The following is a 24,563-nucleotide window of genomic DNA, read 5'->3' as shown; positions in this document are numbered from 1 at the left end:
ACCTACTGGAACACTTATCAAACTGATTCAAAAAGTTGAATCTGGAAGTTTACTGATGTAATCACTATTTAATTTTAATTTTTTTTCCATTATTAAATTTCTCTGCAAAGTTATCAATCCAAAGCATTAGGATTTAATATACTTCTAAGTGTTCTAGTGATGGCAACATGTACCTCTAATTTTGTGCCTATTCTAATTTAGGTAGACACAATTTGTATTTGGAGACATCCAAAGAAGCCTAACCCTCACCACTGATTCTGTTTAAAGGGCTGCCTCACCAACATCTAAAATCCAGATTAACCTAAAATTTGTGGTGTAGCTCCTGAACAATTCCCTCACAATATCAAAGCTAAACTGACCATACCACTTTGAGAAAGCTATTTTTAGAGAAAATACAAATTGCTTAAACTCATAAGGGCATGTCTAGGATGGGACTTATCACACTCACACATATGAAAGCCTCTTATGGCCACTGGAAAGAAAGATAAAACCTCAAGGTAAATGATTCCTTGCATCCACAACTGAGCTTCACTTTACAATGAGATATGCCGTACAGGAACCCTACAGAGCTTCTCTTCCACCAGCCACAGTAACATCAGCCCTACCACTAACAAGGCATCCATGCACACAGGCATCCCCACTGCACTCAGGGAGACCCTACCTTTGGCAGGCAATTCCACTTTGGGAGCTTCCAGAGTCCACTCCTGCTGGCAGGAGTTCAGCAGACTCCTCTCGCCTTGCCTGCACTCTGTGAAGTGCAGGTGTGCCAGACTAGCTCACTGTCACTTTTACTGGGAATTGCTATCAGTGACAGGCTTTTTTAAATTTGTACAATTAAATTTGGAATGTGCAATTTTCTGTAGAAAAGCTTTTGGAGCCCACACAAGAGAGCTCACCTGACCTCAGTGGAAGTTGTGTCCTTAGGACAGGCCTAAGTTTGACTGCACTCCTTCCCCCAGGATCACACCAGAGCCACCCATTGCCAGAGCAGCATTGCTTCACTGCTGTACACCTGACCTCAGCAGTAAGGTACATCCAAACTACTGCTGCCAGCCTATTCCTAATACCATCAGCACTGAGCATCACCCATAGCTTCCACAGAAATCTCACCCCTGGTCCTCCCTGTGGTGCATCCAGCTGCTTTGTAGAATTATCCAGTGCTGCCCAGACAGGCTCTTTAGAGCAGACAGTTCTACCAAGAGGACAGATGTAAGAGGGAAAAAGCAGCCAGATGTGAGACCCAATCTCATTTCCATTAGCCTAAATCCCAAGAAAGCCTAACTGTTTAAACAGACTTTACACAGGATTTACCCCAGTGTAACAAAGGCATAAGTCTGGACCTCTATTTGTCAGATTTTTCACTTGTGTATAATTAAAAATCTGCATTACTGCCTCATTAAATCAAGCTTTACTCCGTTTTCAAAAAGACCAATGTACAGACCTCTATAACACACTGAGACTGAGAGTGATCATTTATATACACTAGCATTACTCAACTGATTAACCTGCTTACAAGAATTCTGCAAGGAATACTTGATAAAAGTTTATCCTGATGAAACCTACTTTCATTCAAGCCATTCTTCATCCCCCGTTCAGGGCATACTCCTAAACCACTTCCTGCAGGCACTGCAAACCCAAAATGCAGCACAGGCAAGCCTGGCCCTAAGAACCTTCACTGTGCTCCCCACTCCTTCCCTCCTTCACCACCAACAGCATCACCAAAGCATCATCAAATTACAATACATTTATTTATTAGCACCAACAAATAATTGCACATCCGAGGGGTCAAAACATTGCAGTTCACTCAGGTTCACAAAATCACCAGAGCATTTCTGGTGATCAGGAGAACATTCTGGAGACAAAACCGAACTGCCTGTGGCCAGGCTCACACGCCCTGCCCTTCACTGCATAAAGTGAAGCCACTGCTGAAGAGATGCAAGAGGAAAAGTGCTGCCTCACAGCAGGGTCCCACAGGACTTCAGAGATGGCACCTCTCCTTTCAAGCTGTACCCAGAAGCAGCTGGCACACTGGTGGAGGGTCACCATGCTGCTGCCTCGGGTACCTAGAAATCATTTTCCCAACAGCCCCAGATGTGCCACAGGGTGGTGACTCAGGCCAAGAAGGGAACAGCCAGAGGCACCAGCCAAAGCAAAATGCCCAGATAATAACCACTGCCCCCAGAGCTCAGCTTCACCCCGAGCAGCTCTGCCCCACTACCAGAGAGGCAAAGAGGCAGATGAAGCAGGGCACCCCATGCAGAAATACATTATGGAAGGATGATCAAAGTCTCTTCTCTCTGACTTTTCTCCTCTTCCCCACAAGCAAGGCATGCTGCTTTATCCTTCCTCTGACAATGATCATCACAGGCAGGGACTCCACTCTTTGCACACACCCTTTTCAACCCTTGCCCCTCCAAGGCTGGGCCAGTCTGGAGTCGCATTTGTCTCTATTTGTGCCCGTTAACATCCACAGAGACAGGGGGGTAGCCCAGACAACAAAAAAGGCCCATTCCAAGCCAAAGAAAACACAGTATCAAGGATGAGCCATTCCCAATGCCAGCAGCTGCCCTCATCCACATGCCTACACAGATCTTTTTTACAGATTCAATCCCATGTTTGTGGTACCACCTGACCCTCAAACCTGGATTTTATAAAAGGCTTTCTTTGGCAGATGGGAATGGCAGGAGCCATCACCCATGGGTCTAGGCTATAAAAACCTTTTAAGAAATGAGAATGTGCTTGAGATCTCACTTCTAATAAAAATACCAGCAGACAGCAAGATGAGAAGGAGTGCAGTAAACTTATGTTTAGACCAAAGTGAATATTGACAGCAGGGACACAAGCTGACAGGCAGCACAGTGAATACCTGGCTCAGCAGAGACCAACTCTGGCTCTTTACTGGGAAGCTAATAACGCACAAGGCCTTGCAAGGTGGAGGTGGGAAGCACAGACTTCTAAGCAACCCTTACCTGCCAACTGGCTTATACTCTGATATGACACCAGCACATCCTTTCATCAAAGCCACCCACATCCACACAGGTAGCACTCTTTTTTTACCTCAGGGGGTGTTTATCCTAGAAGTAATGCAAAAAGCACAGGCTCAAATGCAGCCAGCTGACAGGGAGTGAAAAAAAAAAAGCCTGCGGGCAGCTCTCCATTGCTGGACGCCAGTGCCATTCCTTGTCCTGAGGCAAGGTTAGAAACTACCAGACATTTAGCTCTTGCTCAAATGACAAACATATACATATGATAGTGGTAGCAGGTGTTAGTCTTTCCTCTTGTTTTAAACACACATCTCCCAAGTGCCGCCAGCCAGGGATCCCCCTAAGTGTACACAAGGTATTTCATCTCCTAAAAGAAGCAATCAGCCAAGTGTTCCACTGCCCTGCAGCATCACCCCAAAGCAGCCAAGCATGCCACCAATCCACTGCATGCCCAAACACGATGCTGCTCTGCAGCAGACCTTCAATTGGATGCACCCCTCTCTTTCTGTGACAGTGGCAAGGAAGTTAATAACCACCTCTCTCTTTACTATCCCATGCTTTGAAATATTGCGATTACTCAATTCCTGATGCCTTCAACTGTCCTAGGAGAGGAAGGATCCACCAGGAAGATCACATGGGTGGCTCCTGCAAGGCAGCTAGCAGCATGAACAAGCAGAAAGACTTCTCAGTCCAGTGACTGCATGACTATAAAGCCTGGCAGCACACTGCATGCTGACAGGCACAAGCAGTGCCCCAGAGCCTTGGCCAGGCCAGCTCACACAGTCACACTGCTACAGGTGCTTTATCCAAGGCAGGCAGAGGCCCACTGGACACCACAGCAGCTGCTGCCCATGCTCCACTACTCCCTTGCCATGCCTGGACAGCCAACAAGCCAGGTGACCCAGCAGTGGTTAAGGAGATACCATCTGCTTTTGGCAGGTCCCAATAAGCTGGTAGGAACGCAGGCATATGAAAACCTTTTCCAGCTCAAAGTAGCATCTACCTGCTGGAAACACTATGGGGGTACACAGGGAAGCTGACAAAATCTCCCCACCAGCAGAGAGATGATCTGCCATCTAAGGTGTTCATTAGGTTATCATGTGCTGGTCTAAGTGAATTGCACTGCACCACGGGACTGCCTGAACACTCAGGAACTCCACAGGACAAAAATGGTAACACAGCAGGGAGATAAAAAATTACTAGCCAGTCCTCATCATACCGTCTACAGGAATATAAGCCACAGCTCCATCTAGATACATCTTCAAAACCAGCTGATCGTGACTGCAATACAAGTAACTACAACATATGCAAATCAGACACAGAAGTAATTAATTAATTAAAAGTGCAATTAACTATGAATTGAAGCTCAAGAAGGTATTTAAATGAAAGGTTATGTACTGCGCCCAGTAAAGACAACTTTCTAAATGTTAGCCAAAGAGCAGCCCCAGAGAGCACCACCAAAACCCTTCACCCACGGGGAGCTCGCTGTGCCTCCGCAGGCCGGCGGGAACGGCGTGGGGAGCGCCATGCAGGGAAGGGGCTGGTCCTTACCTGAGCTGTATCTGCCGCGCAAACAAAACATTCGGAACTGATCTGACGAACATTTCTCCAGGAAATCCTAAACTCCATGCACAAAAAGACAGCTTTAGCATGATATCAGTTTCTTCAGGAGCTCTTTCACCCCCTTGCTTTTCAAACTAACATGACAAATAACGCATCTTTGCAATTTAAGACAGGCATAAAACCTTTAAACTTTGACACTGCTTTAAAGCCTAAACTAAATAAAATTCAATTCCGTATAAGATAGATGTGCATACATATATACAAGACAATAAATATACGCACAATGTCCAATAAGACAGTGAAAATTACTTTGCAAATACAATCAAACATACACTGTAAAAACACCTTTGTAAAAAAAACCCAAAATGAAATTATCATACTAAGATTGGGATGCAATCTTAGAGAGAGGAAAGCTCCTGAGTTGTGCAAACTTTACAAAAACAAAGATTTATTGAAAAAGAAAATAAGTGCACTTTTTCTACAGGACTAGAATACGAAGAAACACAAGTAGTAAACAAAGATAAATCTCAGCAATATAAAAAGAGTTATCTGTGTTAATTATGAAGACTAGTAAACTCCACTCTAATATTTATCTAGCTTTACAAATAATTTACTCCAGTAAACTATTAGTATTACTACTAGTACAATTAATTTATATTAATAGTATAATGAACTATTTAAATCTTTGGAAGGTACACTAATAAAACATTCAATCACCTCCAACCCTGCTCTCAGGCAAGGCTGGACATTGTGGTAGATTGGTAGATTGACTGTGACTATTGCACTTCTGCTTTTTTTTTGTTTTGTTTTTAATTTGCAAATTTTTTTTATTTGCAAATGGATGAGGATCACTGAAGTGCCACAAAAATAAAAAATAATAAGAAGACAGTACAAGTGATAAAATATGGAAAGTGTAATTTGCTTAAATCTCACATTTTTAAATAAGGCTTCTGGTACAAGACTAAACCAGCCTGAACAGTGGAAAAGCATCAGCAATGTGTTGTCTCTCAAGTGAAAACAGAAATAATTGAGGCAATCACAATCAAGAAACAGTAATACTGATTGTTTTGGTGGGTGTTCATTTGCTTGTTGTGGGTTTTTAAAATAAACTGGATATATATGAGTGTACCCCATATGCCCAGCAGCTTTACACTAATATACAGAGGTAGAACAATATGGGTACAGTACAGAAATAAATTCAAATTTGGGAAAGGACCATCCAAACTAGAGAAAACAACTCTGCATTTCTTTTAAAACAGAGAACAGATGAAGAATCACAGCTCTTTGAAAGCAGGTTGCTTGGCCCTGTGTCATCACAATCTCTTTGATTTTCAGGGTCAGAATTAAATTTTTAAAATTAATTAATTTTAAATTAATTTATTTTTTAATTAGCTATTAAAAAAAGGAAAGAAAAAACTGGAGTAGGGTACAAGGGGAGGGAAACAGGCCAGCTGGATGTAGAGGATGGGCTGTTGTGCCCAGGTGACAGCCTGGGATGCAGGTGGCAACCGGATGGACCAAAGGAAGATGCTGGACAGACCTCCCCTCTTTTGTCACAGGCATAAAGCCTTCCATGTAGGGTTTAACTTTCAAGGTGCAAGGCAGGTGTACAGGAAAAAATCGTTTCACTAGATTGAAAATCACTCCTCAGGAAAGATTAATGCTTGTTACCCATGTGTAAGGGCAGACATGAAAAACAGAGACCAAAAAGAAAAGAGACAGACCTGAAATATTTGTTTCCTCAACACAAGCTGTGCCATCATGGAGGACATGGCGAGGAACATTTTATATGCTGCTTTTAACTCCATGCACTGCATTTGTGGTCATTTCTACACCTGTCCACGACAGCTGCTGAGACTTGTGAGATTTCTATGAAAATTGTGAGCTCCAGGGAAACAGGGCTAAACTGTACCCAGACAGCATCAGAAGACTTAGGAATAAAGCAGCTCATATTGAACTTCTTTTTAAAGGGATTTTAATTAATTTTTCCAACAGGGCAAAGGGGAACATACATGCCAAAGCAGTTTCCCAAGCTTCATCTAAAGGAAGGAAATCACCCTATTCCAGCAGTAGGCATCAGCCATCGTGGGAGCCACCCCAGCACCAGGCTCAGCTGTAGCACACACAGCTGGCAGAGAAACCCTGCCCTGGGCCACACCAAAGACCTGGGGACACAGTGACGTATCACACAGTCATGTGGCTCGGGGGTATCAAAAGGCAAAGCTTCTGTGCATCAGCAAGGCCACCTTATAAAAAATAAAGGGCAATGGGAGAGACTGCTGCAATAGTGTGGTTCAGGATAGCCAGTAGCTTCCTGACAAAACACTGACACTATGCCCCATTTCACCTAAAGAAGGACTAGGAAAAACATCATTCTTTTCCAAATCCATGCTTTTTCCCAAATCCATGCTTTTTCAAAGCATTATTAAGAATAGACCAATGAGAACCCATCACTACAGAACAGAATCATTCAGGTTGGAAAAGACCCCCGAGACTGTCAAGTCCAACCACAAATCTACAGTGCAGGATTCTGGTATGGGGCACAAACTCTGCTCCTACAAACACTCTCAGCTCAGCAAGATCCATTGTTATAGGAAATCATGAATCTGAGCAGGTATCCTACCTCCAGATCCACAACAACAGATACATCAGTACTAGAGAAACACTGCAGCACAAGCACACACTCCAAAGCTTTCTCAAAAGAGGGCTGTGATTAATATTTACATATTATAAACCTACAAAATTGCTTCAATTCAAACAAAGAAATTACCTTAATTGTTATGTAGTTTTTTAATGACTTTGACATTTTTTCTTGACTTCCTTTAATGTGCAAATGCCCTATAGTAAAATTAAAAAAAAAAAAAAGGAATTAATCAGGATAAACAAGTGTGCTACTGAATACGGAGCAAATGAGAAAGACTGCACTGAGACACTGTAAATGTTGGAGGCAGCATATGCTATGATGGATACATGCTAAACGTTTCAATGTAATGGGTAACATTTTTAATAGCTTTGCCTACAGTCCTGCACACATCTCCATCCTAAAAACTTCCACCGGGTGAATTTTAAAATACAGACATTTAAAACATTAAAAAAAAACCCCAAAAATACCCCACCACCGCCATGAGTCTCCCTGCTCTGGGTGAATTTTAAAATACAGGCATTTAAAACATTAAAAAAAAAAAAAACCAAAAATATCCCACCACCGCCATGAGTCTCCCTGTTCAAAAAACTGACAATAAACTGATAAAAACAAGCAAGCAAATAGTTTCAGTCTTCACAAGTACCTTACCTGTTACTCTTGACTTCTCAGAAGTATTTTAAGAAATATTTTCCAGTGATCTAGCATTTAAAAATCCTTAAAACTCAATCTTCTGTACTTATTACTTGCTGATGGCTGTTAACATTATTTTTTTACCCCAAAGTTTTATATTACTGGTTCAAAATATCTTAAATGCAAAATGAATTTTCTACAGATTCTCAACTTCTCCAGACTTGTGAGACTGAGAAAAAGCAGGGTGAGGGAGGGATGCAGCTACAATACCTAATTTGAATTAGTTTACTTTAAAGTGTGATCTCTGAGCACTGCTAGAACATTCAATAGTCACATAGATCACTGCTTTGCAGGGCTGGAGCACAGGAAAAAGGTAGTAAAACTGCATTTAAGAGAGTATGCAGAGCTTGGCTTTAGGATTGAAAGCTCTGTTGAAGAAATACAGGAGAGGTATAGCCTGAGGTTGCCTGCTTCCAGGTCTCATCCACATCTCATTCCAGGTCTCATCATGGCAGCACCACTGATGGAAAACACCAATTATTCACAGCACCAGAGAGTGACAAACATGCTGCCACTGAAAGACTACCCAGCATAATTTCAGAAATGTTGTTAAAGCCTTAATAGGCTTCTCCTAATGAAAGAGTAATTCTGTAAGTTACCAACCACCCACAACTAATGTGAGATTTTAGGCACTTCTGTGACCTGCAGTATCTAGCACTTAATCATATTTTGAGACAGATTTTTAAGCATAAACTTATCTTGCTCTGTAATACCCTACCAGAACTGCATTCTTTCACATTTGGTAGTCCAGTGCTACCAATGCCTCAGAGTGCAAGGACAATGTATGATCGTGCTCCTGCTTTTATGAGTGGTGACAGAAGTGGCATTTCTTGCTCTGCAACCCATGCAGCTGTCTGCATTTTGTGCTACTTGCTACACAGAGCTGCTTTGCAGCCTTGCCCGAAACCCTCTTGCTTCCACAAGCAGATAAAATCCCCATTACGCTCATCTGGATATGAAAGCAACAAGCTCAGGCCTGAAAACTGGACCTGAAAAGCTCATCATTTCACTTCTCAGCTATTTCTGAAAATGATTCAAAGCAGGAACTCACCACGAGAAGTCCTACCCTGACCACCTCAAAACTTAATTTTGCACAACATACTCTATGGAGAGTAGGAATGAATCAAAAAATCTATTGATGCAGAACCAGCTACAGCAGCTACCCATGATAAAAAACCTTGCTTTAACAGTCTGTCCTGTCTGCTAGCAGGTGAAGCCACTTTCACCACTGCATCATTAAACCTGGGACACTCAATAAGCATATTCAGGCTGTCAGACACAGCTGGACACCTGCAGCTCTTGGGACTCAAGTAAAACCCACAGCCAAAATTCTCCTGGGAGAAGGGGAAGAGCCTGGGTAAGATTACTTTCTCTCTTTTGCAAAGGTGCCTAAATACTGACTTAATTAACTTCAGGCAGACAAGCTTAAAATAGTTGGACTGTGTTTTCCTAAAAAGGTACCAGTAACATCTGAATTTGAATTAATATTCCTCTTCCAAGAGTTTCAGTACTTAGAATGATTTCATTCAAGAACACAAAATACAAGGATTTTCATAACTTTGGTTTGGCGCTCTTCCCAGAGTACAAGTAGTCTAAAAATAAAGTCCTTGTAAGATTTATCCCCAGTGCAGGGATTTTCTTCCTCTAATGGGGACTGCTCCTTCAATTCTGAGCTGCTAAAATTCTGAAGTCTGTTAGCAGAATAAATTGTTTCTGAAGCTGATTCATTTGCCCTAAATAATTCACACCATCATCCTCCAGCAAGACTTTCTGATTTAATGAATGTAATCTGTCAGCTCCTAGAGAACTTCAGTGTAAAAACTGCCCTTGGAATTAAGTTCTCCCTTTTTTTTTTTTTTTTTTTTTTAATTGACTCTTCTTTATTTAGCTGGTATATTTCCCCTACAGATTCAGTTCCAAGTTTGCAAAGCCAGATTCACTGATTTGTCAACAGAAGGCTCCCCTCAGCAGTAACCAGTGCATCTCAATGGAAGTGCAGAGGATTCCACAGCGCCTCGGGAACAAAGCACACCCCGGAGGATGCACCAGCCTCTGGATAATTGCTACTGATTTACAACAGGCTCTACACTGGGAACTGAAACTAGAATTCAATATTCATCCCAAACAGTACAAATATATAAAGATGAAAGCTCACATAATTCCCAGAGTGCACCACAGGCTTAACTCTGCAGCTCTTCTATTCAGAGAAGCAGCCTCAAGAGTTCATAGAGACATCCTGCCCAAAATACTAATCAGCAAAAGAGAGGCTGCAGACTTGAATCTGACTTTATTGACTTCAGCTGTCCATCCAGAACCACCACGACTGCAACAGGAAGAAAAAATGCCAAGGTTTCTATCAATGGGAACAGCAATAGAGGCATCAGTGATGTAGTTCAAAGCACTGTACAGCACAACTTCTCTGAATGAAGCACTTTTATGCAGAGGGAGCAAGGAGCAGTTCTCCATAATGCCAGGCAGTGTAACGTGTTCTCACAGCATGAAATGCCAAACTTAAAAAACCCAAACTATTGTATTTGTACAGGCCTCTCAAGTGATCAATATTTTACTTACCAGAATGCAGAAAGTAATTCCCCCACTGCTCACACTGGTGATACACCTCACACTGTGCAATTTCATTTTCATGATGAGGAAATGCAAGATCTATTCCACCGGTATGGATGTCCAGCTGCTTTCCAAACACTGCACTGTAACAATATTTTCCTGATCAGTAAGTAGAACACCACAAAACCTTTTTGTAAAAAGAAATGTAGACAAAAATAAGATGAAACAACATATATTTAAGTGTACAACTTAGTAACTGCAGTTTTAAAACAAGACTTTACACATACCTTGGATAACAAAACTGTAGCAGAACATGTATGGACAGGACCCATATCTGTTCACAATTACTTCTCCTTAGTAGAAGCAATTATTTTTCTACCTTCAAGGACAGCAAAGAGGATGTCTCCTTTCCTTGTTTTGCTACAGTTTCAGTATCAGACAGATGCCTTTATGTGCAAGCCTAACAACTTATTTCTATAAATTTGGTATTACTCTTCCTTATCTTGTACCTTTCCTGTAAGAATTCAAACAATAGTGTGTGCAGTCATGTCAAGCTGGGCAGGCTAGCAACTTTATTTTGCCTGTTAAAGTTTACACTTACAGCCTCATAGGGATGTGAGTCAACCTTAACTACTCAGAAACCAGGAGTACTCAGGCAGGGAAAGATGCAAGGCCTACAAACAAACACAAACACACAGGCCTCCCATATGTTACTTTAACAAGGTGCTCCTGGTAGCTGCCTAACATTAATACTTTGGTCCCTTTTCGAGACAAACACCCTGCTAACACTATGCCACATGATGGCTTTGCAGAAGCTGTTGGGGCACAGGAGGAAAAGACAAGGAGGAGAAGAGAGGAGGAAAGAAAGAGCAGCTGTCACCATCTCCCAAGTTCATCCTTCTCTTCTTCTGCCTGCTTCAAAACCAGCTAAAGCACAAATCCTCCCAGGGCTGACCCTCACCTTCCCTTGTGCCACTTACAGAGGAGCACTTGCTGTTTCCTCCAACAAAACCACTAAGAGCTGGAGAGAGGTGATAGATAGATATGGCAAATACACAGGGACAGGAGGAGCCACCCACCTCACCACAAGGGAAAATGCATAGAGAAGATCAGACCTGAAGGGGACAAAGTAGGGGATTCCCTCCTCCAGGGCTGTTCTAGAGACCAGAGACTCCTCATTCACAGACTTATCAAAATTAACTCACCTAACATAGTTAAAGTGCTCTGAGATACTTGGCAAAACAGACAGCTAAGTAAGTATTGCTTAAAAATGGGCCTTCAGCAGCTGACTGGGACAGAAAATTGGTTTAGGTCACTTACCAAAGTAAGCTCTCCATTTTTCACAGTCCAAGATTACTACAATCATGCTCCCAGTGGGTCTTTTATTTATACGGCAGGAGCCTCATCCAGCCCCAGTAAAACACATTTTTAGAGAAAGAAATGCAGACTATAAACAGCAGTGCATTAGCAGACACGCCATGTTGTAACTGGCATTTCTTATCTGTGCACTTTTGTCAGAGGTTGTACATCAAACACAGCATGATTTTGTGCACTTTGATTGCTTTAAGAGCTGCCTCACTATGCTGAAACTATTTACAGACAGAAAATCACCCTTATAAACACTTTCCACAAGCAGGTGGAAAAGACTAACAATCCCAGGTGCACCAGAAAAGCATATGAAAGAAAAACCTAAAGCAGCTGGTTCCACCTCCTTTCAGCTTTAGCTGAAAATTTAAGCTGAACAAGGTCAGATCTAAACTATTTCTTATTAGCTTCCAAAAAAAGATCTGAGTCTAATGCAAAACTAAGTACACTATCAATCTTCCAGGAGAGAAGACTTTTTCTCCTGTGGTGAAAATGAAACTTTAAATTAAGAGCAAATTACATCAAACCAACTGCAAGCAAAACACTACTAAGCAAGAATGCTGAATAACACTTAGATTATTAGCATGAACATCCACAGCTGCTGTTAAGATAAGGCCATCAAGATCTCATAGATCAAGCTGTAATCCCACACCCTGTCCTCCTGACACCTACAGCCTGAACTAGGTCTGATGGAGACTGCTAGAAGTGGAAGGGAAGCAAATGGAAGAGGTACCATAACTTCCACCACGCCTTTGGTTACTCAGCTCAAGTTAAAAGACTGCTAATGGACTGTGATCCCATGTGCCATACTTTAAGCACCAAGTTTGACTCAAGAGAAGGTGCCAAAACATAGCTGTGACAGTAAGGTGAAGCAGAGTTTATATGGGCCACATGTGACATCCCAAGTTGCATAAAATGGTCACATTAAAACCAGTGCTACCTACTGATCAGAAAACACTTTCAGTACTGCTGCTACCATTGTACTGTGACTGAAAACGAAAAATAGCATTAGATTTATCAAAATCCAAGAAATCTGACCTTGATATTGTGGAACATTCAATGTGCCATCCAGGTCGTCCTTTTCCCCAGGGAGAATTCCAAGATAGCTCTTGAGGCTTGGCAGCCTTCCACAGGGCAAAATCTTTACCATGTCGTTTATCAGAATCAACTGGCAAGAATAAGTGATTTGTTAATAGGATATGTCTCAAAGAAAAAAAATGACCAAATGAAAGCAAGAGGAAATGTGTATTTAGTGAACTACTCTGATTTTAATCCCCTTCAATCAACTTCTCACTACAACTTCCCTCTCTTCCCCCTCACACAGGGAAAATTGAAATATTGAAATATTGGAATATTGAAATAGATTTCAACAAGCTACAAAGATGGATTCAAGATTCCTTAAATATCCTATCCTATCAGTCCCTTTAGCCTTCCCTGGTTTGTCTTATTTTTCATTCATTTAGTTACATATCAGCCAGTTTCCCCAGGACAAATTGACTGCACTACAGCAGAAAAGGTAATAAAACCAAACCAAAACACACAAACAAACAAACACCCTACAATTTTTTCTCTGGGACACAACTACTTTGTATTTTAGATTTTGTAAAACAAAGTGTACACAGATAAGAATCAAAACTATTCTTGGACAGTAGCAATTTTTCAGTACCGTTTTCACCAATGGGTTCTCTACAAAGGTCTCCTCACAGCTGTATCTGCTCTTTCCTTCACTACATTGCCAAAGATGCAGTCCTCTTTGTTACAATACTGCAGGGTTGTTCATCTCTGCTGACTCCTAACCTCCAGTCAAATACACAGCAACCCCTGGCAGGAGCCACAGAACAGGGCTCTAGACTCTGGACTTTCTTTCTGACAAATACGTGACCTCACTTTTAGAATCATACAACTCAAAATTCCTAAGAACTAAAGATACAAAAATGTAACCCTAGTTTTATCCACTGAATCTTCACCTGGGCTCTTTCACTAGATTGCCAAGCTCTGAGTGACCAGTATCTGCTGACTCCAACCCTCTTTTGCCCTGTTTTGAGTATACTGCCACAAAAGAGCACTCTTCAACTTCTCAGTTGTAAGCAAAACAAGTGTCAAAATCTTTAGAAATAAGAACGCACTTAGTTGTGACTAGAGGGGAAGCAGGGTAAAACACATAATCAGTCTCAGCTGAGGCTGGAAGGCACCTCTGGGGACAGTCTAATCCAACCCCCTGCTCAGATCAGGAGCAGCTACAGAGGCTGCCCAGGATAGTGTCCAGTTAAGCTTTGACTGAGGATGGAGACTCCACAGCCTCTCTGAGCAACATGGGTTGTGTTAACCACCCTCAGGGTAAACAGGATTTTTCTTTGCTTTAAATGGAATTTCCTGTGTTTCAAGTCGTGATCAGGGCCTCTTGTCCCATCACCAAGCACCAGAGAGAAAAGCCTGGCTCCATCTGCTCTACTCCATCAGTATGAGTACACACGGGTAGGATTCCCCCAAGCCTTCTCTTCTCCAGGCTGAGTGGTCCAGCTCTGTCTGCTTTTCCTCACATGAAAGATGCTCCAGTACCTCCATCATTGTTGTGGCCCTTTGCTGGCCTTTCTCCACCGCTGTTTTGGGGAGCCCAGCACCAGACCTGCACTCCAGGCATGTCTCACCAGTGCTGAGCAGAGCAGGACCACCTCCACTGAGCTGCTGGCAATGCTCCTCCCTGTGCAGCCCAGGAGGCTGCTGGCTCTCTGCAGTCGTAATTACCTCTAAATAACTGTTGACAAGACGCATTCCCTCTGTAAGCTGTAACGCTGAAACAACTCCAGAACAGAGCTGTGAGAAGTTCTGGCTGCACCTGAGCATCAGCCTCCAAGGCATTTGCAGTAATTACAAACAGATTTTTTTTAACGATGAAATACTGAACTTTAGTTTGCAAAAGGATGCAAAAGACCTGAATCAAATTCTCTGATGCAGAGACCTGATCAGATCCTTACTAACAGAGGTTCAGCAAAGCAAATCCTGCAAAGTAGGAACTGGAGCAAAATCCCCACAGCCATGGTACAGCCCTGCTCTAGCACAGCCTATGAAGAGATTGCTCACTCTCACACAAAGAGGCTGCTTAGCCCAGTGACAAGTAATGAAGGAAGCAATTCATCCAGTTAACTTCAGAGCAGTGCAACCGCCCCAACAAGAACATGGTAGGTGAGGTTTCCTTGTGTTTTCCCTTGAGTACTTCACTGCTGGCTACTGCAACAGCAAGAACACCACCTCACTGTGAAGTTTCAATGTACCACTGCCAAGTATATAATTAAAATTGCTTGAGAATCCTAATTGTTCTAAGGTACCAGAACAAAAGTATAGAGGGAAGGACGAAAGAAAGAAGAAAAACCAAGTTTCCTCCTGCACTGGCAACAGTGAATGCTTCAAAAAAATAACTACAAAAGCACTGTAACCTTAATTAATCAGAAACCCAGCTATACCCAATGGGTTAGAAAACTGTATCAGACTGTTGAATGAAAGTTTGCATGTAGATGCAAAATGCATTCAAACAATGCATTAACACAAACAAGCTCGTGCCACAAACTTACCTGCTTCATCTTGGGTATCAGGGTTAATAGCAGTGAACACTCCGTATCTTTTTCCCCAGGATTTAACATCAAAATAAACATTGCCTAATACAAAAGAAATGTTTAGTTGCATAGCAAAGATGGGTACATTGATGAGAACTTGATAACATTTCCCTGAAAGCAAAATAATGTGCTCTTCCACTCCGATGTGAAATTCTGATTTAGAAATTCAGAAATACTGCAAAAGTAGTAGCAGATGTCCCATATTATCCAGCTTTGCAGTAACTCTGTGCACATGCTCATTCTACCCATAGCATAACTCTGAATTCTGGGGATCTCCCAGGTTCTTCCTTGCCCATGCACAATCAGCAACGCCCTCCCCCACTGCAGCTCAAGCTACACCTAGTCCAGTTACAATGCACTTGAATTCTTCTACAACCACCAGCTCTGCTAAAAAAGAAATCCACACATTTTGCTTTGCAGGCACATCTTTTACAGCACATAGGAGATACACAGCTCCTCTTCAGAGGTTTCCCCAGCTTTCTTGTAGAAACCAGGCCAGGATTTCCCCAAGGAGTTTAGACAGCAGTTTATTACAGTAAACAATTACAATAAATAATGAGCTACATTTAACTTAGAAATTGAGTAACAGTTGTTCTGCCCACTCATGTCTTCATAAACAATTCACTCACACCCTGTTAAGCAACAGAAAGAAAGCCTGGCACAAGGTATCTCTTCTGATTCCAAAATAGGATTACTAAGAGCAGTGGCTTCCTATACATGTGCTGAACAAGGAGTTACTTTGCTCAAAGTCTTACCTTGCGAGGTTGCATAAGCTTGTCCACTGGAAATTATTGTTTTTATAAAGGAAATTATTTGAGGAATATTGTCAGTCACCCTCATATATGCCGTAGGAGGAAGGACCTTAAAAAAAGAGTAACACCGCATTAACACACTGCCGATGAGTTCCTACGCTCTAAGAAACAAACTAAAAAGAACATTCTCCTCAACTGTATCTTTAAAAAAAGTTGCAGGTATCATAAAAAAATTCATAAGCAATATTTAAGATAATACACACACAGAAAAAATATCTGAGAGGTGGCAGAGAAAAACCCTGATTTTCCCAGTGGCTCACTCTCTGCTTCTGACAGCGAGACAAGAAGAAAAGTCACCTGAAATCAACGAAAGAAGATTTCATGTTTCCTGTGCTTTCAATCAGGCTATTTCTGCATTATAGTAAATATGCAATATCTGTGAATCAAGGATCTACTAAATATGGAAAAAACTGTTCCTATAGAAATGTAACTTGCTTATTCCAAAGCTCAGCTCCCCACATTTCCTTACTCAAAAGGTGTGCAATATCATTCCAGAAGAATGAAAAAGTAAATCAGCACTCAGTTTCCAAGCAACAAATTTATTTTTTCAGATCAAACTCTCAAAACCAGATTCTTTACCAAAATAATTGCTTAGAAATAGTCTTGAATTTAGAATCTTGAGTATTTGTACCTTTAAGGCAGCCATATCTTGTTTAAAGTCTTCTTCATAAATACGAGCAAGAGCTACTGGTGATATATTCATCTGAAAAAAGGGAAGCAGATTAGCAAATCATAAATCAGAGTAATGATATAAAATATGGCAATCTTTTCTCAGACAGCTAATAGCTAATTGAAAGACTTAGAGAGCCCCCAAGGTAAAGAGTCAGAAAGGCTTATTAATCTAACATTGACAGGGAGGAGATGTAAGTTATTTATAACTTAGAAGTAGTATTTCATTTATGCTTCTCAATTTCCAAAATATTAATATATCTCTTTTAAGAGAAAGCAACTAAAGACTAAAATAATAAACTCCTTCCCTCTCTTATTATTTTCCTTTTGAGAGGGTCTTTCATTTCCAGTGACAAAATATACTACCATACACAGGAGATAAAAACCATTCAACTTACTGACAGGAAACACCAATACCACCTACGTGTCAGAAAGACAGATCAGAGACTTGCAGGATGAGACAAGATATTAATTTTCAGTGATTAAGAAAAATAAGCTACTTCAGCAGATCATGGGTACTCATAGATCTCAATATTGAAAGCCGGTTCCACACTTTGCCAAGCCCAGCATTTCTCAAGCACCTTCTCTCCATTTCTCATTCATGGGACATGAACAGGTTCCTCTTGCAGAGGGGATGAGAAAATGCAATCCAAAAGGAAAGGTACTTGCCCATGGTAAGGTACTTGTTCTCAAATACCCAGAAGAGGCCAGGGATTGAAAGATGCATGACAGCAAAACCTGCCCTAGTAAGCAACAGCATGGTATCAAAGTGTTTCAAATGCATGCTTTTACATCTTCTCTGAGAACAAACTACTGGGGAGAAGACAACATACTGTCAGTCTCTCCATCTTGCAGGAAACTGAATCATTAACAATATCAATCCCATTTCATCACTTCCAATTCATTACTGGAGCATCTCTATGGGCTCCGATTTGAGAGAGCAGGTGGCTACCACTGTTTGTACAAACTCCTGGATAAAGCAGGGGTTCTGGTGAAGACAGTACAGATGTTCATACAGCAAGGAAATGAGGACAATGCTCAGCACCAAAAAACAAAGACATGCCTCTGCCTACAGACCAGTGACTGGATTCTTCTTCCTAGACAGCTCAGCTGCTTCTTTGATCAAGAAAGAAACAAAGGTGCCTCCAGGAAGAAGACGGGGAGTTTCCTCCCATCCAGACAGATGTTCAACACACAGAGACTCATCTCTCTCTCAAAGGACACTGACGGCATGCAGTTCATCATAAACTAGTACCCAATTTTGAGGTTTCCCCCAGATGAACCCCACCAGAGGATGATGAACAAGCTTAGACATGTTGATTCTACCACTGTAATGCTTCAGATGCACAGGTCCCAACAACAAAAGCAGGCTACTGAGGTAAAGGCCCTGGCCATCCAAAAAAAAGGCTGAGCAAACACTTGAAAAGGTTACCAAAAAAAAGCCAAGAAAAGATGACTTCATAGAACCAAATAATGTAGTAAAGCAACACATCTTTCAAGAACATGTCATTCCCCCCTCCTCAAACACAAAATCTCTAAGATGTTCTGTTAATGAGGAAAAATTTTAAAATGCAAACATGGTTTTAAAATGCTGAATTTTGGAGGGGGGGGTTGCTTGTTTTGGAATTGTTTACTGCCTTAGAAAACAGCAAGTAAATGGACCAATTGAACAGACATATTTCTACATGAGTGGTGTGCTAGTATTCATTTGAATGCAGGGGCCTATATTTAACTGAGAAAGTAACTGTTTACTTAAAGGTAAGTAAAAAGAACAGCTGTCAAATTCTCTGGCTCGAAGAAACTATCTTAAAGCTTGCAACTGCAATTCAATCAAATACATTCACTTATGATCCCAAACACATGAATTACAGATTCCAAAATCAAATTAAAAAAAGGACTCAAAATGCAGAATAAAAATACAGAATACACTCTTAGCGCTTCAGGGTTCAAAAAGTGTTTTAAAAACCATTAAAAAAAGAATTTAAATAATCATTCACCAAGCTAATCTGGTAAAAGGGTCAGATTAAAATTCAGCTGAGAACCACTTACAGACCCTGTCTTATCAAGACTTACCCCTGTGGGTGACAAATTCAGCCAGGCCTGGTGAAGCTTTCCAAGGTGCTGACATTGCAGCTAGATGGTGCTCGGCACCTTCCAGGAACTGCCCTCCTGCCCATGTGGCAGTGCTGTAGGTACCGCCTTTCATGATCACTGCACACAACACTTCTCCAGAACTCACTCAGAACCCTTCTGGCTGCTAAGTTTTGGGATAATTCCACTGTGCTGAGGATTCACCCAGGGCTTTTGTTCCCTTCTAGCTTCTCAGGCAGGGGGAGAGGGCAGAATCCCAGCTGTGAGTGCTGTAAGGTAGCTCCTCTCTGCCTCCCCCACCACACAGCTCTGTACCCATTTACCAGAGTTCTTGACACTCAGCCCTCCTCACTCCCAGACCCATTACAGCCACACTAGGGGACCAAAAATCTCAACATTTATTTCCTACTAATTAAAACAAACATAACTCAATAAAAGAACCCCAAAGCCAGGTTAATTTTCCTATATAAGAAGCTTAGAAAATACCAAAAGGTTAGTCAAAGACTGCAGCAAACACCTACCTCATTGGCTCTTTTTATTATCTTGTCATCTATGTCTGTGATCCCCATCACCATGATAACTTCAATTCCAAAAAACCTTGTCATTATTCTTCGAATTATATCAAACCTAACATAGGAGCTGGAAGAGAAAGAAACATGAGCTTTTGAACACAAGAATAAACTTAAACAAAAATAACCAACAGCCACACGGACAATCTAATTAATCTCAACACCTAGAATGAAAAGATCTTCAGTGCATAAGGTGTTTTTCCAAAACCAGTTGCTACCTGCACAAAAGTCAAGCAAATTTCTCTTGAACTGGCCTACCCTCTTCTGGCATTAGTGACACATTACATCAGATTTTCTGAGTTTTCTTTTGTTGCATCTCTTTATTCAAAGGGTATCACAAGCTACATGAGCCTGGAGACTCTTTCAAAGCCAACACGACAAAACAAGACACAGAGATCAGATGTTCTTGAAATACATCCCTTGGGCTTAGTATATCCTAACAGGTTTTCAAAAGTCATGCAGCAGAAGAACACGGAGAAATAAAGCAGGATTCAAATTAATTTTTCTTAGGGTTGAGTAACGACAGATACCAGCCACCAATAAAGTATTTCAATCACACACCATCACGGATCTTTTCTGAGAGCAAAGAGTAGATGCTCTATAGCTTATTCTGTTTTATTTACACTTGAGAATAGAAGCTATTCTGAAAATTATTCAGGGCTTGTGCCACAAAGCAGAGTATTTAATGCTGATAGACTGATGGATATACAAGCTGTATAGGGCTGCTGCAGCTCCTTCTGCTCAGAGACTCTCCATTTGTAATTCTCAAAACACACTTTGAGTTAAACTGAATTACTAGGTGGGAAACTAGAAGGTGACTATAATCTCTGTGTCTGCCCTGCAAGATGATGCTCAGCCTTTCTGGGCTCTGTTTTCTCTAAAGCCAGCAAGGAGGTTCACAGACCTACAGGTTCCCATTTCACCCACAGCATCACACAAACTGCAACTCCCATGGCCGTCAGAACAAAGAAGTGTAAGCAACTACAGAAATGGATTTGCACCCTTCCCAGCAGGTGCCAGGTAGCACTAAGATACTGATTTACAGATGCATAATACCTTGATGAAGAAAAATACTTTTAGTTGTTGTTTGTGCTGTGTCCATGCTGAAAAAAGACTTTTGAAAGCCTTGCTGCCAGGGAGACAGTTTTTAATGAATAGCAGCTCACTGGGAGTAAGGCTCATCTAATGTGGTGACACGATTCCATAAGAATATTAAATTGGCCTTTGGATCCTGTTCAGAGGAACAAGGCCAGCATCAAAAGCTTGATATTAGATTTAACAGCCCTGCAGTCACTGTTCCCAGAGCAGGCACAAATTTCACACTGTTCCCTCTCCTCTCATCTTCCAACTGAATTAATGGAAGAAACTCTGCAAGAACAAGAGCAGAATTCCTGATACCACAGGGTCTTTAACACTTCAGGACTGATAAAAAAAAAAAAACCAGCCAAAACAGACAGTGAAGATCAGGGGGTGGCAGAGCACATGCAAGAGAAATCTCTTGTGGCTGGTTTTACTCTTACTTCAAAGCATTCAGCCAGGAACCTGGATGCCAACAAGGCTGCAGGTCAAACCAGTACAACCAAGGTCAGACCCAGAACTGGGAAAAAAAAAATAGTATTATTTGCCTGTCTTACTTTTTTCTCTATATAGAATGGGTGTTGGATGTCATATGGAGGCAGACAGAGCATCTGGTTTTAAGACTGGAAGCACAACATACTAAAGAATGTTAAATTATTTACAGAAATAAGAACTCCTTGTGGAATGGAAAGAGGACAGGAGAAAAATAATGCCATTATTTCCAAATTCTCCTCAAGGATCTCAAAATCATTTCCATTATCCATTTCTGCTTTATTACCTGCTCCATTTGTTGTATTTGACACAAGTCGAGTGTAAGACAGAGGGGAAAAAAGGGAATTCTAGTGAGAAGAGAACATGTGGCAGGAGTACAACAAAATGATGGTATTTAACACGAGCAGCAGAGTAGCAACAGCCACCACTCCATTTGACTTTATGCTATTTCCCGGTGCCTCTCCTGGCCCCCAACAGCAGCATACATTTCAGCTGTTCTATGGCTGGACCTAGCTACTGGGGGAAAAAAAATACAATTTTTAAAAATAAATAAATAAATAGAACCAAGAGTGCTCCACTATCCTGAACAAATCAGCTGAGCAACACGAAGTCAACACTGACATGTGTAAGACCAGAGATACTGGAAAGGAACAGCCAACTCCTCCCATGCTAGAGGGTTTAACTGATGAGAAAAGAGAGCTAAAGGTCTTCAGTGCAGACACCTTGTCATGCAGCAGGAACAACAAGTGAAGGTGCTTAAAGAGGTGCTAAAGAGAGAATTATACCTGGTGTATCTGCATGATACACCAAAGGCAATATTCAGCACTAACCATTCTTTCTTAAATTAGCACATGAAGAGGTCAGGCCCGGGTGACACAGATATACAGCAAACCTCCACAGTGGGAAAGCTTGAAATTGCTAGTTTACATGGGTAAGAAAAGATGGGTAAGAAACAGGCAAATGTAAGCAAGGCCTTTCTACTCCCTCTTTTAATCAAGAAAGTCTGAGGGCAAGAGAACCACTGAAAAAAACACATTTAAAAGCCACTGAGAGCTGCAAGACCAAAGGGTCTATAAAACACTGTGGTCTAGATCAAATATATCCCTTAGGACAGAAGCACCTCTGCAATTCCCTTCCCTATTATACCACATCAGGGCCTACCACACTAAGAGAACCTCAAATGAGGGATAAAGACAAGAAACTTATAACCATCTTTTTTACACAGTCACTTTCAAGTTTTAAGATTTTTTAAGATTTTAAATCGTAATTATTTCAATGTAAACTGTAATGGAGCCTGTATCACAAAGAGCTGTCGATTTAAATACACAAATTACTATGACTTTCAAATAAAAAAAGTTCCCCTGAAAATACTTAGTACAAACAACAAGTCCAAGATATCATGTTCTTGATTTTTAGGTCACCAGTAAAAAGCTAGGTCAGTTTTCTGCTGAGACTTGACAAAAGCAGCGAGGAAAAAGACACCACAACATACATGTGCTTAAAGAGGTGCTTAGCATTAACAGTACAGTAGCATTAACATTAGCACTGACAACAGTACTTTCACATAACTGGTATTTTAAGTCTTCCTTTTTACAGAACAAAGCAGCAGTTATGCAGTTACTGTGTTGGCTCAGTTCAACTTGAGCAAGATTCAACACAAGTTTCAGAATGAAGTTGAGACAGGATGAGAAGCTGTGAAAACCCTTACATTGAATAGGAATTATTCAGTTACTGAAATGCACAATATCTGATCTTCATACAGATGGCAATTATCTGATAAACCCCCGCTCTACCAAAGAGCCCTACACAACTTGCTCTTTAAGAATGCAGAGACAGAACCTTAAGAGCAGTTTGAGCCTCTGCAACTCCCCTCAGTTTCACAGGAATAGCAGACACACTGCATGTCTACTCATCAGGTGTGTTGTTTTGAAACAGGTGCCAGCAACCTCTTCTGGTGTGTTTAAAGTACTTTTTCAAAGTTACTTATAATGAAATTAGCTTATTGTTCTAACAGTCCTAATGAACTACAGAGAAAAACCTGTGCTGTTCTGGATTGGTGTTTTATTTTTAAACATAGTAAGCCACTGCAGTGTTACTCTGCAGAACGGTCTTTAAGCTACCTGGACTTTCTGAGATTTAAGATGCGATGTGTTCGATGTGTACGAACCTTGAAAGTACCTTTCTATTAGCCAACCTTGCACGGCTTTTCCTTGGTGCCAACACAGTGCCTGACCTAACCTGAGGTGAAACTATCTTTTCTCACAGCTGAGAGGCTCTGTTCCAGGATCAGGACTCCTCCACATGAGAGCTCACACTATGCTGATATGATTTGAAACAACTCACCCTACCCAAACAAACTGCACGTATTCCTAATGCTTCTTCCCAAGACACAGACACGCACTGTCTCTGCCTCAGCCAGGCAGCAGAACCAACAGCCCCGTTACGGACTACCCCAGCCCAAGAGGAAAAAATACGTAACAAGCAGACTTTTGCCCTTTGCACAGCACAGGAGGCGAAGGGCTGGGCCTTGTGTCACCAGTCACAGCTCTGTCAGCAGGACACACACTGCAGCATGGGGACGTCCAGCACCGTGTATCTGCCTGGATGCCCCCATGCTGCAATCCACGACTCACCAGGCGTGCCCGAGGTGTGCATGGTCATACACTGTCGGCCCGCAGCTGTACCTGCAGAGAGGAGAGGCAAACAGAATCACAGAATTGCTAGAGGTGGAAGATCACCCAGTCCAAACCCCTGTAAAGGCAGGGTAACCACAGCAAGTGACACAGGAATGTGTCCAGGTAGGTTTTGAACGTTTCCAGAAAGGGAGTCTCCATGAGCCACCTGGACAGCCTGTCCCAGTGCTCTGCCACCGTCAACATAAAGAAGTTCTTTCCCATGTTGAGGTGAAACTTCTTGTATTTTAGTTTAAGGCCACTGCTCCTGTCGCTAGGCACTGCTGAAAAGAGCCTGGCATCTTTTCTTGACACCCATCTTCGATATATTTATATGTATTGATGAGATCCCCTCTCAGTCTTCGCTCCTCTAGACTAACAGGCCCAGCTCCTGCAGTCTCTCTTCTCAAGAGAAACGCTCCGGTCCCTTAATCACCTTTGTGACCCTTCGCTAGACCTTTTCCACTAGCTCCATGTCTGTCGTGTACTGAAGCCCAGAAGGGGACGCCGGAGCTGTTTGCGGACACAAGCCGCTCCTGTCACGGCCGCCACCCCCACGCCCGCCCGCCGCGCAGCAAGGCGCTACCAGGTCGCCACTCCTTCCGTGGCCAGCACGAGCGGCTCCTTGCTCTGGCTCCGGCTGTTGTAAGCCACGATCCCGCTGTCGCGCCCCGCCGGAGGCGCCCACTGCCGCCGCCGCGCAGCGCCCGAGCACTGCCGCGCCCCCGCCTGCCCCCGGCCGGCACCGGCACCGGCACCGAG

The 24,563-nt window shown here is 42.1% G+C and overlaps 1 protein-coding gene across 1 annotated transcript in view; it reads right to left on the bottom strand.

The window, feature by feature from the left end:
- CARS2 (cysteinyl-tRNA synthetase 2, mitochondrial) overlaps positions 1-24,563 on the bottom strand; it is a gene marked incomplete at its 5' end in the record, with an annotated part of 35,551 nt that extends 10,988 nt beyond the window's left edge. The window contains 10 exons of the mRNA XM_041472290.1: positions 4,536-4,602; positions 7,318-7,385; positions 10,453-10,586; positions 12,847-12,976; positions 15,378-15,461; positions 16,175-16,280; positions 16,863-16,934; positions 19,513-19,630; positions 23,763-23,813; positions 24,388-24,563. Of these exons, the coding sequence (XP_041328224.1) occupies positions 4,536-4,602; positions 7,318-7,385; positions 10,453-10,586; positions 12,847-12,976; positions 15,378-15,461; positions 16,175-16,280; positions 16,863-16,934; positions 19,513-19,630; positions 23,763-23,813; positions 24,388-24,563 (1,006 nt within the window). The remainder of the gene's footprint in view (positions 1-4,535; positions 4,603-7,317; positions 7,386-10,452; positions 10,587-12,846; positions 12,977-15,377; positions 15,462-16,174; positions 16,281-16,862; positions 16,935-19,512; positions 19,631-23,762; positions 23,814-24,387) is intronic.

Source organism: Pyrgilauda ruficollis, unplaced genomic scaffold (genome assembly GCF_017590135.1).
Source record: "Pyrgilauda ruficollis isolate IOZ18807 unplaced genomic scaffold, ASM1759013v1 scaffold29, whole genome shotgun sequence".
NCBI classification, from domain to species: domain Eukaryota; kingdom Metazoa; phylum Chordata; class Aves; order Passeriformes; family Passeridae; genus Pyrgilauda; species Pyrgilauda ruficollis.
Note: the sequence above shows the minus strand (reverse complement) of the source record. Positions and strands in the feature narration are given on the sequence as shown.